Source organism: Anguilla rostrata, chromosome 8, assembly GCF_018555375.3.
Source record: "Anguilla rostrata isolate EN2019 chromosome 8, ASM1855537v3, whole genome shotgun sequence".
Lineage (NCBI taxonomy): Eukaryota > Metazoa > Chordata > Actinopteri > Anguilliformes > Anguillidae > Anguilla > Anguilla rostrata.
The window spans coordinates 50,161,678-50,179,901 of NC_057940.1; the positions used below are offsets into that span (position 1 = coordinate 50,161,678).

General features: G+C 47.0%; 1 protein-coding gene across 8 annotated transcripts in view; it reads right to left on the reverse strand.

Moving 5' to 3' along the window:
• Positions 1-14,193, reverse strand: part of tpm3 (tropomyosin 3) — a 31,042-nt gene extending 16,849 nt beyond the window's left edge. For 2 of the 8 annotated variants that reach the window (XM_064348546.1, XM_064348545.1), the window contains exons 1-3: positions 13,848-14,192; positions 11,707-11,832; positions 595-728 (exon numbers count right to left, since the gene is read on the reverse strand). In XM_064348546.1, coding sequence (XP_064204616.1) covers positions 595-728; positions 11,707-11,832; positions 13,848-13,961 — 374 coding nt within the window. In that variant the 5' untranslated portion in view covers positions 13,962-14,192. Of the gene's footprint in view, positions 1-594; positions 729-4,642; positions 5,588-11,706; positions 11,833-13,847 lie in introns of those variants that run through there. The other 6 variants (XM_064348544.1, XM_064348548.1, XM_064348551.1 and 3 more) reach the window with 6 other exon arrangements.
• Positions 14,194-18,224: the final 4,031 nt, after the last annotated feature.

The following is an 18,224-nucleotide window of genomic DNA, read 5'->3' on the forward strand; positions in this document are numbered from 1 at the left end:
CACAGCGAGCAACTTGATGGGTTGCTCAAGTTTACAAGGCTGAGGGAGGGTATCCTCTTAGTGGTCTCGTCCAACTACATATTATTGAAGAGAAACAATGGCGTCATCAAAGACCTATATTTGCTATATAGCCACATATCATCACCTTCTGTTTCTATAGTTACGTCAGCAATAACTAATGTTCATCAGTGTCTCTCGTTAGCCATATATAACTCTATATCTCTCTCACTAGTTAGCCACCTCTATCTCACTCACTAGCAGTCTAATGATCTCTCCATATCTCTCTCACTAGTTAGCCGCCCAACTAGCGATCTCTCTATCTCCCTCACTAGCTAGCTAGTAAGCAAATTGATACTGCAGCTGTGAACGCACCATTGGGGTTGGAGTGAAAACCTACAGGACGGTAGATCTCCAAGAACAGTGCGAGGAACCCCTGCCCGAAATGACCTGACTGGTTTGTCTGAGGGGTTCTGAGATCTGAGATCCGTCACCAAGACTGGACTCCAGACCTGGGGAACTCTGCCCGACGACTGGGTGTCATCACCCGACTGGGCTCGCGCCCGTTACCCCCGCCCCGCCCCGCCCCCTGCCCACCTCTCGCTCTCGTCGGCTGCCTTCTCGGCCTCCTCCAGCTTCTGCAGCGCGGTGGCCAGCCTCTCCTGGGCGCGGTCCAGCTCCTCCTCCACCAGCTGGATACGCCTGTTCAGAGAGGCCACCTCCGCCTCAGCCTATCAGGAGAGGGAGAGGGATGTCAACACACGCCCACAGACACGCCCACGGACACACATACATGCGTAAATACACACGCAGGCATATATCCTCACGCACACACTTCCACATACGTGAGCATGAACACACATTTCCTCACTCTGAAACACTCCCAAGCAAGAACACACACGCACATCCCCTCTCTTTACCAGCTTACACACACACTCACACATCAGCGCACACGTTCTCACACAGCTGTACAGCTGGGTGTACACACACACACAGAAAAACATGCACACATAAGCACACGTCCCCTTACACGCACAGCCAAGCTGGAACGCAGAGCTTCGGAACACTGCATTGTGACATCAGCGAGATGGAATGTTTGTGAACTCTGAACTCTGAAGATGACATCACACATCCTGCCATAAGGTGTGGATGACTGTAGATCTCTTATCAGTTCAGTCATTCAGACAAAGGAAATGGAGTTTCTTAAGAGGGAGCGGGGGTATGAATCAGGGTTCAATCGTCTGAATATTCCATCTGGGTAGTCACAGGCTATTCTAATACTGCTGAAGGCACACTGCTGGCTTTATTTAATAGTTGTATGCAAGACTTTGGTCCCATCTATTGCCACCATAAAGGGGGCCGGGTCAGGCCCACAACATTTACTCTGGCGAGCTGGCGTGAAAGTGACAAAGGGGCGTAAAAGCCGTGGTTTTTGCTGACCTAGACTGCCGCTACCCAAGCGGGAACAGGCCAAGACTAGGCGTGGATGTCCTGGAATTCATTTCAGAGAATCCTTTTCCTGAATGACGTTCACAAAGGGGGGGGGAGGGGTTGGATCGCAACGGCCCAGCGCGTTAAAGGTGTGTGTGAGCGCGTGCGTGAGCGAGGAGGGAGGACGTGACAATGATAGAGAAAGAACGGAGGGAGGGAAAGACTGCCAAAGATGGACAGATGAGGACAAAGAAAATAGGAAATACTGATCCGCCAACCTGTCAGCAATGACTAATAGCAGCAGTACTGACACAGACACACAGACCTCTGCCAAGCCTCTTCAGACCATATGCAGTAGTGCTTTGGCACTGTGAATGCCGTCAGACTACAAACAAATTACACTTAAGCCCTGCAGATTATGAAATGCTGAATTAAAAAAAAAAAAAAGCGCAAGTTTTTTTAAATATCAGCTTTAGAATCACACACAAAAGGTGCAGACTAACAGCATATTGCCCAAAGGGTAACTGTGTTCGCACATCCAATATATTTTTCTGGTTTTAACATTTGGGCGTTCTTTGTTTTTTTTTGTAAGAATTAATTAAATAATATTTTGAGTTTTACATATTTCAGAGAGTCCCTGTCAGCCAGCTACGGTTCCCCCTCTAGTTCCAGAGGCCGTAAAACAGCCCGGCGTTCTGAAGCGGGTCGTAACGGAGGACAGCGGGAACATCAATCAGAGGATCAGAGAGGAATGCAGGGCAGTGAGCACACCTTCAGTCTTTTCATTCACGTCCGTGACCAGATAAGCAAAAGTATTAAGACTAAAACGTCAACTTTCAGACGATCGGGCCTAGTTTCCATCTCAGCTCAAGGCTTCTAATAAAACAGAGAGCACTCAAAGGACAGCAAATAAATCTGTCGTGAGAAACTACTCGATCAAATAATAGGCCTACCTCCAGGTAGGCTATAGCTATACCCACTCCTCCTGCAACTACTTGTTTATATTTCTATAAGAGAGAGCAGACATGCATTTTTAACTCCAGTCAGACCGGGGGGGAAGCAGAGAAGGTTACAGACAGAGAGACTGGATCACGTTGCAGAAATTCCTAAATCGAACCCGCAGCCATGCAGAGATTGCAGGCAGGTGGCTCAACCCCTTGAAAAGTAGGTTTCTTGGAATGTTTTTCAAAATTCCAAGTCAGTGTTCTAGAACTCCCACAGTGACTGTTACACCAGCATTAGAATGTTCAGTTAAGCACACTCTAGTCGCACATTTGTGATCTCACACCGGCGTAAAGGGTTAATGACACAGAAAGACCAACAGGGCTGTTGCAACACAGCAGGGTGCCTCATAAAGTGAGTAAGTGCAGACATTCTCTCCTGCAGGGCATTGCAGGGCAGATCACCGTTGTTACATGCCTCGGCGTCATCCGAGCAATGGTCTGCATTTTTGCATTCGAGCACAGCCTAAATTTCCTTTCCCTGGGGATCAGGGTTGGGAATGCCACTCAATCCAGACAAGTTAAAGCCACTCCAGGTTTTACTCAATGCTGTTAAAGCATCCAGTGAGGAAGTCGTCTGCTGCTCCTGGACTTCATTGATTATGGACTATAACCTGATTCTAGTAAAAACTGGAATGGCTCAAAGTGAAACGTAGCCTATTGGGAATAGCAGGTCCGCCTCTTTTGTGGACTGCTTGGCAAAAACACTGTCTAACGTTTTTCCAAAACCCCATTCAAAATGATACCATTCTAAGGGAAGGTAAGACTCATTAAAATGCTGCCAGTCAAGCACAGCCAGCCCAGCAGCGAGCGACAGCGTCGCTGCAGGAAGAACGGCCTACGTCGCAAGACGGGACCAGCAACTTTGAGAAATCGAATCCTTTATAAGTCAGCTGGAATTCGCTCATTCATCAAGCTAACGCAATGAACAGACGATTCTGCAAACAGTGCTCTTCTCTCCTTCGCGTTCAAACTCAAAATATCACACCTCCTGTTATATCAATATGACACTCTTTTACAGCACGAGACTCTTTGTCTCTCTGCGCACATATATTTATACTATGAAACATAAAATAAAGTTAAAATTACGCTAGTAGGCTATGCGACTAGACAGCATATTGGCTATTACAATGACGCTCCAGGCAGCAGTGGGCAATTTCAGAACGTACTTCTACAGAGAACAAATTTGGCAACCAATTTTGGCAGCGTTACGGTTCAGTTTAAATATTCATACTTGATACGAAAGCAGTCTGATAAACCGAGTGATTTTCTACTATATGGTCCCTGTGTGACGGCAATTTTGGACACTTGCTAGTCACTAGCTGGAATTGTAGATAGAGGGTGTAATTTAACTAGTTAAACTGAGTGATGACTGGTCGTAGTGTGAATACCAGACTGGAAATTTTGCCAGAACATTTGGGAAACGCCCACCCACAGACTCTTCAATAAGCAATATTGCAAAGAGTTCTTTAATGACCACTGAAAAGTGGGACCCGGACCTGGTTTAACGACTGGTCAAATACACCGCTTAATCCCCCGAAACACTACGGTGGGGGCTAAGATTTTACCACTTCAGTCCCGAGAGAATACAGTCCCCCTACAGGCGGTCCAAAACGTCATCCATCAGAAACCAGGTTCTCTCCGGCCATCTACCACCCAGACACCAAGGAACAAAAAGTTTGGAATCCTCAAATTTTAGCTAGTTCCTGCTAATCTGCACTTTCGTCGCGAAAAATGTTGGATAAGGCCATAAGAGAAAGGCATTTAGGTTACACTATCATAACTTGAACATTTGAAAATCTACGTAAATTAAGCATTATTTTTAAAAGTAAAAATATTTGTAGTAACTGTAATAATAAACGACATAATACGGGAAAATGGGCAACTTATCCCCATATTTGCTGTTACAGTGAGCCCCCAGGCAGGTTAAGTTACATAAAGGCCTACTTTGAATGATAAGTGACTATACACTTACAGGACGAGTATTTGCCGTTTTGAGCGTTTAAACAGGGATTCGCGATAATATTAATTTAGACATTCCTGGTAACACAGCGCAATTGCAAATTCAAAAATCTAGAAGGCTAAATTACAATCATTATGTGCAACTACACTGGCGAATAAGCTAGCTATACCCCCTCGCTGCATGTGAGAAATCACTTCTCAACATTGCAGAAAGCCATTTATCAGACGACATCAAACTTTCAGATAACTACCTGTTCTCTTGTCTGTTTTTCCTCCTCGACTTCTTTCTGCAAGTGCTGGGCTTTCTCCTCCGCTTCATCCGCCTGTTGCTGGAGAATCTTGATTTTTCGCTTCACAGCATCGATGCTGTTCACCCCGGTCATTTTCCCGCAAAAATGGTTTAGGTTTCGATTAAAAAGAAATAACCGGCTATCTAGCCAACAGGATAATTACAGAGGTTTTTAGACGCCTGTGTAAACTATGAAAAAAATCAAGAGACTCGACTGTTGCGCTGTCTCCAAACTTGAAGAGAATAGGCAGTCAGTCGCACGCAATTTTACCGTATTCCGGCGAAGAAGCTACGCCCGCCCAATGAATCAAACGAGCTGACGACTAGACAGTTTATCAGCCAGCAAACCACAGTAGCAAGCTAATTTTCTACCAGTGAGGTCGGTAGCGCTCCTGAATCAAACTGTTTTAACAAATTTAGTATAAATGTGCATATATCCAAGTGCCTTTTGGCTGCAATACCACTTTCCCGCTAGCTTAATGAGTCACGGAAAACTTGCTGTCCGAGTTGCTTAGCAGATGAAATGGCTTTTGTTCTACCGTGCTAGCCCAGACAAAAACTTTTTGCTTGATATCTAGTTGGTTAGTTTGTTCCAGTTGTTTCCGAGATGGAAAATTGTTTCCAATACCGATTCAGTTTCAGCGTCCCGTGGGCAGATTTAAAAAATAAATTGGAAGGAGTTTCTGTCTTCTGCACTCCCTTCTCTTTCTTTCTCTCCCTCTCTCTCTATCCCAAAAGCTCAATCGCCGTCTACACTTTCTGTTCTTCCTTCTTTCAGCTTACTTCCGGTTTACTCCACCCTGTCTCCGATGCTCGGTTGGGGAGTGCCCACAAAATTCCGGGGAGTGAGAGTGCCCCCCGAGTGAGGAAGTTACAGGATGAGGTGATCCTTCCGATTTTTCAATCTCAAAACGCCTCACACAAAAAAGCTAAGTTTCTATATCTAAACTGTCTGTTGAGGCAGAATGACGTGTGCTTTCACAGGTAAAATATTAACTAACCAACATTTTTACATCCGTGTTGCACAAAAGCTCTCCTTGCCTCACTGCCTCCCAAATAATCCCAAAAATCTGTCAGTTACTGGCCGTCCCTGGGGTAGGTGAGGGTGGGCATGCTAAAATGAAAACGTGTTAACTATTTATTGTATAGTTGCATAGTATTTGACACAGTGAAACACTGTTTCTGCAGTGCCCATGGAGGCACGAATCTTGTTAGACCGCGCAGGCTTGTTCTTACCACACCATCTGTGCGCCTGGCACGAGAGCTGTGCCACGGAAGATACATGTGCCCGTTTGCGCCTGCGTAGATCAGCGAGATCAGCCATTAGGCTGTTTTTGAACCAGATCGAAAATTTTCATTGGCCTACTAAGAAGTTCTTATTTTGAACTCCCCCAGGACAGATAACACCATCACCCCTCCCTGTTGCACAATACGGGTGGATGAAAGCGCACACAGGCATGTATGTGCAGATCCACACACAGTCAGTTTTTTTCCCTGTAAAGCATCGCGTAACAGAAATGCATACTTCATAATTCATCTTAAATATGAATGTAAATTAATTTCGCATTCCATACATTAGTTGATAAACTTTGTCACACACTATTGTCTCCCTCAAGTCCGATGGCGATGCATGGTCATGTGTTTAGTTTGGGTTGTGGCCATTCATTGGCCGTTGTACTGTCAATACATTACCAATAGATGTCGCCAGATGTCCACATAGAGCGTACTTTTTAACAGGATATTGTAAACTATACACAAGGAAGCTTTTGTAAGCCATGCAGGTCTGATTTCCGGAAACAATGGAATTACACGGTGGAAGTTCCACAACTATAAACAGCATTATAGCTTTCGCTGCTACTGCCACATTGCTTCTCTATTATTTCCATCCAAATCGACTCTGTGTTTATTTCTTTCTCTTCTCTGTTGCTTTTTCTAGATTAATTTTTCTATCTCAGCCAAAACAACTGCTCCGTCTCTACACTGATACACTTTTCAGTGCTTGAAAAGTGCTTTTCAGATTTTTTTCAGTTCTCCCTCATTCCTGAGATCACTCAAAACACTCTACATCTGATCTTCCCTACTTCCGATCTAAATCTTTTTAAAATGCTCTTATCAAAATTCCAGGAGAGGTTATCAGTACGATCTCTTTTGGAGTGCCCCAAGGCCCCATTTTAGGTAAATTCCTGTTTTTCAGCACATTTTTGGGCTGTTGCTCATCTGTCATCCCATTGCTTTGCAGAGCTCTTTGATATTGTTCACCTTGATAAAAAAAGTATTTATCATACATGTTTTTACAATTACACCTTTAAAAAAAAAAAAAAAAAAAGGTTTCCAAACCCCTGTGGGAAACATTCTGCATCTCTCATGCTCAATCTGTCACTGCCTCCTACGGTCCTTCTCGTTTCCTCAGGTCGGCCACTCTCCGCAGACAATGCCTTCGATCCACCCTTTCACCAATTGCCTCTCTTCCAGTCCTCTTTTTGTTTCTCTTTCTCCACTGCAGTAGCGCATGCTCTTATTAGCTGTGACTGAATACTTCCTTTTAATTTCTCACACTTTAGGAACACGTGCACATTTTCACTGTACATTTTTCAGATTTTTACTTTAGTCTTCTGTTTGCTTTACGCGTTAGTAGTTTGAGCATTAATTCGCGCGCAAAACCCACTGCCGTCTTGCACAGTTCTCTTCCCGAAACACTAGGTGTCACCAGATGCTTCTTTTCGCACCACAGCGTAGACTACAGCCAAACTCACACAGAGCAGAGTCTGAGGGAGACCTTTCATATGCTGCTTCAGCATGCAGCCCCCAGGTGCCCGAATAACCAGTGGGGGTCGCCAGATTGAGATGAAAGGTGGTCCCCTAACTCACTGAACTCTACCAAACCCTGGGAGACACAATCGCCAATCACGTGTGGCCCTGTGGAGCTAACAGCTACAGTCAGCACTGGCACAGTCAAGAGTTTATCTGAGACTTTGGGGCTCATTCAGGCAAATGTTTAAGTTAGCATTTGTTCCCTGAACTTTTTTTATATTTAATTCTCCATTATGAGATTTGCACATTTATCATGGTTACTACTGTACCACGTCTGTTGCTAGAAAATCTGAATACAAGTCTGGTCTGAAGATGGGCTGCTCTAAGAACTCCCCCTCACCCCCCACCCCCCTTTCAGTGATGTACAGGAATGCTCCCTTGAGCGAATTCAAGTCCAAGTGTGTAAAGCGAGACTTATGACTGCGGTGGTAATTATAGTAATAACCCCACTAATTAGAACACTAATCCCTCTGCCTCTGTATACAAGCTGTCAGTTGACCAATCACAACGCCTGGCTGTCTAAATGAATTTGACCTTGGCCTTGGAGAGGCAGGCAGTGAAATCAGAGAGCTGTTCTTTGGGGGCGGGGGGGTCTTGTTGCACACTCCATGGCGTCTGGCCAACAGTTCCATTTGTGAACAGCTGCCTTGTACCTCCCTAGACACCACAAACTCGTGGGTATATACTGTATGGTTGGGGACACTGTACAGCTGAGGTTGATACAAAGAAAGTTCAGATGAAGGTGAGTTTAATATGTTTTCTTCTCCTCCCCCTTTCGACATCTTCCTCCTTGGCATTCAAACGTGTCAGTAGTCCCCTTGCTGCCTCCAGCTAGAACAAAACAGGTCTGATGACAAGAAGAGTCATTCAGCCCATTAAGGCTTGTCAATTTACCTAACAGACTATAATTTACCTAACGGATTACAGTACCCAGCACTGTGTCTTGAGCACCCTGAGGATTTGTTTCTACTGCATGCTCGGGTAACTTAATACTTGCATTAACAATGCTCCGCATAATAGAAGACATTACTTCCTTGAAATTTCCCTGTGACTGACTTCCTGTTTTAATTAGCATTAATAAACCTGATTGGCCCTTGTGCTAGGCCTCTACAGGGACTCTGTACTCTAAACATAGAAAGCATGGGGCAAACCTTTTTGAACCTTCTGAACACCTGCTCGTCCTCACGCAGATGTGGGAGGGGTGGAGTGGGGGGTGGGGTCCTGTTCAAAGCTTCTCTCTCACCCTGGATGCCAGACCCCACTCCGTCCTCTTTTATATGTAGACTTGGCCTCCTTGACACAACAGCTGTCCATCATCTCACTGCTAGAGTATGGCATGTTTTCTTTTTTGTGGCATCATAGACAGGTTTATGGTGTTGGCAAGGGGGGGGGGGGGGATATTTGACATGCTAATCCACGTTTATGTCAAGGCTGTTTAAGGAGGGTAGGAGGCGGGGGGATGGCATGCTGTCCCATGTCTCTGTGGCCCATAGAGAAAGTCAAGGGGGCAATATTTGGCATGCTGTCTCATGTCTCTCTTCCCCAGAGAGACAGACCAGAGGGGCAGTATTTCCTCCTGTGTGTATTTCAGTCCGTGTATGGTGACTTGTTCCCCTAAAAGTCACCCCCCCCCCCAAAGACACACATACACACACACACACACACACACGTTTGTATTTTGGCATGGACCAGTCCCTGCATGACTTCTCCATAACAAGGCAAACTATTATTACGACAGGTGCAGCTGCTATATCTGGGGCCCACCAGCATTCAGACAAAGCATTTAATCACCGTCACCGATGGCAACGAGAGACAGGCGGCAAGGGGGTGGAGCCAGAGAGAAGCCTGGACTCTGGGCTCCAGAATTCATGTGGTGTGACATCATTCTTTCCCACCCACATCTTATAGCCTGTCCCTGCTTCTGAGAAACGTTGTCAAATCGGTCAGGAAAAGAACAGTATTTTGGGTTACTGGGATGAGGTGGGGTAATGGATTGATGTTTAAACTGAGGACACAAGCGAGGCTGTTTGGAATAGCTTCTGATTAAAGAGGAACTTCACCCTAACTAAATGTTACTAAGGTTGCGGTCGTCCAGATACCTGACTTACTGCCTCCTGTGTACAAAACATGCCTCTCAGACTCATCTGTACATGGCTGCTACACAGAGAATGGGTGTGGCTACGCAGGTGATGCAAAACACATCACTCAAGTAGATCCTTCCAGAACAAGAATTGGTTATCTACAGAAAATTGCTATTTTGTCATTGTTATCATTTTTTTTTTTACCATTTTATCGCTGGGCAGCTTAAAAAAACGGATTTTTGAGTATTCAGGGAAGTCCTCTATTATAGCAGTCTCTTTAATCAGGGCATTATTATTTGTAATCAGTTATTATTATTATTATTATTATTATTATTATTATTATTATTGACCAACAGCGTGGCACTTTGATGCCCTCGATGTGACTAACCAAAACCCTGAAACAAGAGGACCCATGGGTGAGAAGGAAGAAAAGAAAAAGATTTTTTAGTGCAATTTTAAAAAAAAACGAATAACGCGAGCTGAGCACACAAACAGGCGTATGAACCGGACCAGCGCACTGAATCACTGATGACGAAAGAGCTGTGTTCCGGACGCTACCCCTCACCATGGGAAGGTTGTGGTTTTGATTTCTTGCCCAGGGTATTCCGGTCATAGCCGGTGAGGCCACGCTAATAGACGAGCATTTCACCGACCGCCCGTCTGGTCGGCCAAAGCTGCGCGTGAATCTGCTTCATAAACGCGGTTCGCACAATTAAAATTAATTCTGTTCACGCTGTGTGGATTATCGGACTCGGGACAGCTTTAAATTTCTCCCGGTCTCTGCCCCGATTTAGAGCTGGCAAACAGCGCCTCCCGATTGCCCACACTTGCCAGTACGGTACCGGTGTCAATGCCAATAACTATTTCGCACCTTGCAGTTCAAACAGTAGAGTGCCGCCGTCAGTGGGAGGTGAATTGTATGATCTCTCGCCGAGGAGAACTCGTGCGCCGCGGACACCTGGCGAGTCGCGGGGACGGGACTGACTTAAGGGTAACTCAAGGAACTGGTGTCAGCTAACGGCACAGCTGCGTCCTGCTGGCAAGGTCTCTCGTCAAAACTGTGTATTAAATCAGGGCGCTTTACTGGCTGGTGACAGTATTGGGACTGATGCATGCGCTGGTGACAGCGCGAGGATTTGATGCGCTCGATTTAACGCAGCGAGCCGCGGTGAAAGAAACGGACCTACGGCCGAGAGAGAAGGGGAAACCGGGGCACGGAGAGAAAGGGGATGAGCTGTACTGCTACAGAGGAAGGAGGGATGGGAGGATGGGGAGGGATGTGTGGTGATGGTGGTGCAGGGGGGTGGGGTCGGATCCCGGAAAGATGACATCATTGTCAGAAGAAAGGGACTTGGACAGCAGTTGTGGAGGAGAGGGAATGAGGGGAATGTGGAGAACGACAGGAAGTCTGACTCCGCTGTGAGGATAAAACCAGAGTCTTACATTTCAGTAAAGGGTGTGTGTGTGTGAGTGTGTGTGTGTGTGTGTCTGTGTGTATGTGTGTGTACGTGTGTGTCTGTGTCTGTATGTGTGTGTGTGTGTGTATGAGTGTGTGTGTGTGTGTGTTTCTGTGTGTGTGTGTGCATGAGTGTGTGTGTGTGTGTGTGTGTGCATGAGTGTGTGTGTGTATGTGTGCGTGTCTGTGTCTGTGTCCGTGTGTGTGTGTTCGTGTGTGTGCGTGTGTGTGTGTGTGTGTATGTGTGTGAGAGTGTGTTTGTGTGTGTGTCTGTGTGCCTGTGTGTGTGCATGTATGTGTGTGTGTGCACATGTGTGTGTGTGTGTTTAGGATGCTGTTCCTTTGTGTTGCAGTGTCTCCTGCCTGATATTGCTTTTCCTGTCAGTTATTATTTCTGCTCATAACTCCAAAACAAAGGGCTGTTTTTCCAATATGGCGGCTGGGACAAATGATACCTCCTTACAGACACGAGGATAAAGGATCTGCCATTTCTGTCCCGCTAAGAGACTTCAGGCTTGTGTGGGGGTCTGTGTTCCTGCGCCACACAGTCCGGAGCTGACTGCGCTACCGAAGAGCCTGCGCGGGCGTGTGTGTGTGGCGCAGGTGCAGTCGGCATGCGCGTCACGCGGGCGTCGCATGCGCTGCGGTGACTGCGGCAGCTGCGGCGGGGCGACTCACGTCTGCGGCCTTCTTCTCGGCCAGCTCCAGTTTCTCCTGCGCATCCTTCAGGGCCTCGGAGTACTTATCCAGCTCATCCTCCGTCCCCTTCAGCTTCTTCTGCATCGCCAGCAGCTCGTCCTCATGCTGGGGGGGGAGAGGGGAGAGAGGGATGGAAGGAGTGGGGTGGAGAGAGAGGGAGGGGGTGAGAGAGGGATGGAGGCAGAGAGGGGAGAGGAGGGAGAGGGAGAGGGGGGGAGAGAGGGATGGAAGGAGTGGGGTGGAGAGAGGAGGGGGGAGAGAGGGATGGAGGGAGGGGGGTGGCGAGAGACAGAGGGGGGGAGGACGAAAGGGGTGGAAAGAGAAAGACAGGCAGAGAGGGATGGAGAGAGAGGGGGATGACAATGGAAGGAGAGAAGGGGACAAAGAGGGATGGAGAGAGGAGAGAGAGGGGGAGGGAGGGAAGGAGAAAGAAGGGAGGGGAGGAAGGAGATGGAAAGAATGATAGGACAGAGATGAGAGGAGGGCATTACATTACATTACATTGCATGGGCAGGAGAAAATGTGACAGATGACAAGAATTAATTACACTAGACTTGGATTTCGCCCTCCATCAGCATAAACAGTGCAGACAGACGTAATGGATTGATGTGGCCATGAAGTAGATCAACAGGAGCAACCGTCCCCCCCCCCCCATGCCATGCCCAAGGGTTGGGCTGGATCACAATCCCGTAATGCATATCATAGTTCAGCGGACATAAATACCCGTCCAAAGATCTCCCCTTACTGTCCCCGCTGCGAGAAATCTCTTTCTGTCGCTGCTTTTGTTTTTCATTCTGTCTGATCACATCTTTGTGTCTGCTAATCCCTCCGGTCCCTCTACCTTTTAGGGTGTTTTATTTTAATTTTAAAAAGAACAACAAAACTACAACGTTTCATAGAAAGTTCTAGAAATCTAACAAAAAACATTTCTGCTACTAACACTCTCTGTACTAAATATTACTGCAAATAAGTATTCATTTATTTAGTGATTTTAGTTATTATTTTAAAATATTTATTTATACACTCTCAAAAAGGATGCATTAATATTTTTAAATGTTATTACTTTCCTGTTAATTTCTATGCATTTTGTGTCAGAGCTACTACATTTGTATTACAAATATACAATTTATGTGTTACAAAGGGTGGCTAAAAGTAGCACAAAATGTGTTACCCTTAACTAGACATGGAGACATATGAACTAGACAGTGATGTATTATGTGTTGTTCTTAACACGTCTCTTTTGAGAGTGTAAGTTTATCTAAAGAATCGATATGGTGCGTTAAATGGTTATTTGGCAGACCGACGGAGTTTAAATACAAAGTTGGTGCCATGAAACTCTCGTGTTTCGTGAGAACAGACGTTATATATCGAGTTTGGCTGTTATCCCAAACTGTGTCCCCACCATGCTAATCTGGCTACCATTAAGCCCGGCAGGCAGTGTTCACTTAACAACCAGTTCCTCTCACACCGTTAAACCTCATCTCATGAGTCCAAAGATCAACCACAGTGCCTCAAGTTCAATATACCGAGAGGAAGATTTTTCATTTTCAACAGTTTATTTACAGGACACTGCTGTTGCATTGGAAAATAATTGTGTTTTGAATGTTAATAGTCAGTTGCAATACAAGAAGATAATGACGCAACATTTAATATCCCTACAGTGACAGTCTGATCTGAGCAACGAAGAGCCCCCTGGCTTTTAGAATAAAATAAAAGGAAAGGAGCACCATTTTCACATTCTCGATTTCAAGAATTTAAATTTTTAGGCTTTTTTCTATAGTTAAGATCCGGTAGTTATCGTTTGAGCGTTCATGTTTGTCGCCCGTGACGACAAAGGTGAAATTCAGGCGCCAGTTACTACTGAGCCTCGCTTCAGTTGTAGCCATCGTCCCTCATCGCAAAAAAAGACTAGCGTGTTGTGCTTTTGGTCATTAACGGCCGTCCCAAATAAAGCCGGCCACCGTGACTCGTATGAGATGCACAGAGGTTTTGAGACGTCGACCTTGAGTTGAGCTCAGTTGCCCCTTGAGGAAGTAGGGAGGGGGGGGAAAGGGGGTAAGCGGACGTTTAAGGCTCCCCCCCCCCCCACCCCACCCCACCCCGGTTGAGGCGGCCCCCACCTGCTTGCTCCGCTCCTCCGCCGCCTTCTTGTCGGTCTCCGCCTGCTCGGCCTGGTCCAAGGCGTTCTCCTTGTCCAGCTTCAGCATCAGCATCTTCTTCTTGACGGCCTCCATCTTGCCGAAGGTGCGTTGGGCTTTGCGGCCGAGGCAGAGGGAAACCGCTCGGACAAACGACACAGCGAGAGCGGAGGAGAGAGAGAGAGAGAGAGCGAGCGGGGAGCGAGGGATGCAGCAGGAGAGGTGGCGGAGAGGAAGGAGAGAGGGAGCTAAAGAGGCTAGAGAGGAGGAGTGGAGAAGAGAAGCAACAGGCAGAGAGAGAGGAGAGAGGGAGGGAAGAGTCCAAACTCAGACCGGCACAGAGCGTGGTCATTTATACCTAGGGTGGGGTGGGGGGTGGAGATTAGCCACTCCCACCTATTTTTCCCCGCCCCTTTTCCCTGTCATTTCAGGAGTTCTCACCCTCCGTTTTTCCTCACTCCTTGATACATTCTCTCCAACCGCCCCCACTGCTTTCCTCCCGCTCACCCTCCGCTCTCTGTCTTTTTCTTCTCTCGTTCTCTCATTCCCCCACTTTCCTCCTTCCTCCACTCCTCCATTCCCCTCTTCGACTTCATCAGTGAGACAGAAGACCTCCACGGCGAGAGGGAGAGAAAGGCTGGATGAAGGGACGCAAAAAAAGTAAAGGAAGAACTGACGTGGAAGAACAGAAGACGATTTGCTAATACACACTTTTTTTTGAAGTCGCTGTTCATGTACGGCACCAGGGCATGAAAAGAAAGTGAAGAAAAGAAAAATGAGAGAGGGAGACTCTCCGCAGGTAGGGCAGGCTCGTGACGTTTTACGCACCACGTTCCCCCTGGAGCGCTGGACTGCGCCCCAAAAACAGCCGACACATCTGAAGGCTGGCCTGAGGGCCCCGTGTGAGTCACTCCCCTCCCCAAAACCTACCTGAGTCTGTGGTTACCCCCGCCAACCCCCCTCCCTGGTCTACCTGCACACTCAGATGAAAGAAGAGAGTTAAGTGAGCATCAGATACGTGTCTGTGAGAGATATATATATATAAGAGAGAGAGTGAGAGACAGGCAGGGAGAGAGAATGAGTGAGAGAGAGGGAGGGAGAGAGAGTGAGAGAGAGAGATTGAGAGACAGGCAGGGAGAGAGAATGAGTGAGGGAGAAGAAGAGAGAGAGTGAGAGACAGGCAGGGAGAGAGAATGAGTGAGTGAGTGAGAGTGAGAGAGAGGGAAAGAGAGGGAGAGAGAGAGATAGAAGAAAAGGAGGAGAAACGGAGAGGGAGAGGTGAGGTAGATTAGACTCGGAGGGGGGAGGGCATACATAGGCAGAGCGGGCACAGAGGGAACAATCGCAGGCCTCTCTGGAATTTCAACCACGAACCACAACAGAGGGGGGGGCAAAAAATAAAATCAAAAATCCCGACCGCCCCTTTAGGGGAGCGGAGACCTTTAGGGGGACGGGGGCGGCCCCTTCCCCGCGCGGGGCGAGGAGCGGCCCGTCCCCGTTCCCGTCGCATGACGGACGCGGGTCGGAATGCCGGCGGCGGACCAGGCGGGAATGCCGCCGACGCGCGGCTCCTTGGGGGGTATTAATACCCGCCTCCGGGCTGACATTGCCCGGGGGATCAGCGGGGGAGCGGCGGGACAGATCCGCCGAGGATTCGATGAGGCTCCCCCCGTGCCCCGTACGCCCCCGGAGTCTAAGTGGGGGTGGGTCTATTTGTAATGCCTTGGAGGGGGTCTGTTAATAGGTTTCCATCGGTGCGGTAATTGTCTGGCACGGTGTCGAGGTGGAGGCTGTAGCGCGGCGTACAGACAGATGCAGGGACGCCGTGTTGCCAGTTAAGTCGCTCGCTGGGATCTCGACAGCTGAAATTCTTCCGAGGGACAGACTAATCATGTCTGTGATTCCAAGATTTTACAAACCAGATCGGTCTGTGTCCTCCTAGTTCAATTACTACATATGACGGACCTATATAATAGCATTCATCCATTCATTACATTACATTACATTACATTACAGGCATTTGGCAGACGCTCTTATCCAGAGCGACGTACAACAAAGTGTATAAACATAACCAGGAACAAGTATGACGAAACCCCTAGAGAGAAGTACCGGTCCAAGTACAGGGAACAACCGCATAGTTCAACCTGGACCCTGGTGGTTAAACTGATTAACACTAACAACGAGAACGGCAACAACGCAATCTATGGAAAAATAAAAATAAATAAAGATACAAGTAGTCGTTAAGACTGGTGCATCAACTAAGTCACCTATTAAACAGCTGCCTAGTTACAACCCTAAGTTTAGTCATTTACAGGGGGGGAAGGGATGGGGAGAGGTGCAGCCTGAAGAGGTGGGTCTTCAGTCGTCGTTTGAAATGGGTCACAGTCTCAGCTGTTCTGACCTCCACAGGGAGGTCATTCCACCATCGTGGGGCCAGAACAGAGAGGAGACGTGTTCTGGAAGTGCAGGTGCGAAGAGGGGGAGGTGCTAGGCGTCCTGAGGTAGCAGACGGCAGGGACTCTGGCTGTGCTGTAGGGTTGAATAATTCTTGAAGGTATGCTGGGGCTGATCCCTTGACTGCCTGGTATGCTAGAACCAATGTTTTGAATTTGATGCGAGCTATAACAGGCATTCAGTACATATAAATACTGTATTTCATAATTACAATGGCCAATATCACAGAGGATGGGTCAACTGTATGTTTATTGCTTCTCAAAGCCTACAATATGTCATTTAAGAAACAAAAATGTAAACAAAACTAAAACTGAAAAATGTTTTTTTTTTCTTCAAAATTTCTGAGGACCTTCACCCCCCAAGTCTTCTTACAAGGTCACCGATGGTGAGAGTAAAACATCTCCCATTAGGTGACTTCCTTTGCAGGGAGTATATTTGACAGATATTTGAGATTTGGGCCACAAAAACGTTTTGAAAACTTCCCATTAAGTGTTCCCAAGTGTCCGTTCTGAAACATTTTTGGCTCTGTATTAGTGCCTCCTAGAGGACCCTATAATTTGGAAACCATATGCTGTACCAACAACATATCACTAAACTGTAAAAAAAATAAATAAAAAACTTTTATACTGTAATTTATGAACTTCAATATAAATACTAATATTTCTAAAGGGTAGAGCCTGTCAGCGCATCACTGGCTTCTGGATGGCCCAGAGAGAAAGCGTTCCAGTGGGCAAGTTATGTCCACCTCATCACGCACATCTCCTTGGGTCGACAGGATGGACACGGTACGTCTGTGCGGGTGGTCTACAGTCATCCGTCTTAATGTCTGAGGATTGCGCCCAATCCACAGGTTTCATTTGAGTCGCTTTTCAAGCACAGCCTCAAAAATTCTAACATTACAAAACATAAACATTAAAATTTAAGAAGTAGCACCACCGAGCCACCGAGAGAGGAAGTGAGGTAAACCACGGAGTTAACCGATAGGCCGGCGAGGGAGATGTAGTCAGAGGGGCAACCAAAGAGAAACCGGCCTCGTGTTTGTACGCCAGCAGACAGCGCGAGATCATTTCATATTTACACAGGCGGAGGTTTCCGCAGAATCCCGGACGGAGATCTCCGGTTGTCGTCGGCGACTCCGAATGGAAACGGAGGAGCAGAGAGATGGGGAGGTGGAATTACCGTCGACTGAAGGCGCCCTTTTAAAGGAGAATATTGGATGTCCCAAAGCAGCTGCAAGCAGTTCTGTGGCCTCAGCAAGTAGGTGAACTGCAGTGACATCTGTTGTTCTGGCTGTCGACTGGCGCGCCAGGCCACCCAACCACGAAGGCGATCCACAGCGATGTCTCACCGTTAGATAGCCAGCTGCAGGCAGAGCACCAGGAACGATAGCCAATGGTGGCCAGCCTGCAAACAGTGACAGTAAGGACGACCAACGGCACTCGAGAACTATCACAAAGTCCCACCCACCCCCCACCTCTCTTATCGTAGGTTGTTGAAAGTTAACAGGGCAAATTCCACGAAAGCGATGACAGGTAAATTTAGATTCAGGTAACAGAGACATGCTGATTTATCGTACAAAAAGGCATAACAGTTTGATGGCTCAGGTTAAAAATACACACTGGCGCCCTGGTTTGCTTGTATGTATTTTCGTGACGATTTCTGAGCTACAGTTGAGGCCAGAAGTTTACATACACCTAGGCTTCAAGGCATTCAAACTCAGTTTTATACAACTGCGCATATTTCATGTTACCATATATTTATTTTGGCAAGTCAATTAGGGCATCTACTTTGTTCACATCAGACATAATTTTAAAATAATTGAATAAAGACTGATTTATTTCAGCTTTAATTTACTATATCAAAATTCCAGTGGGTCCAGTTTACATACACCAAGTTGACTGTCTC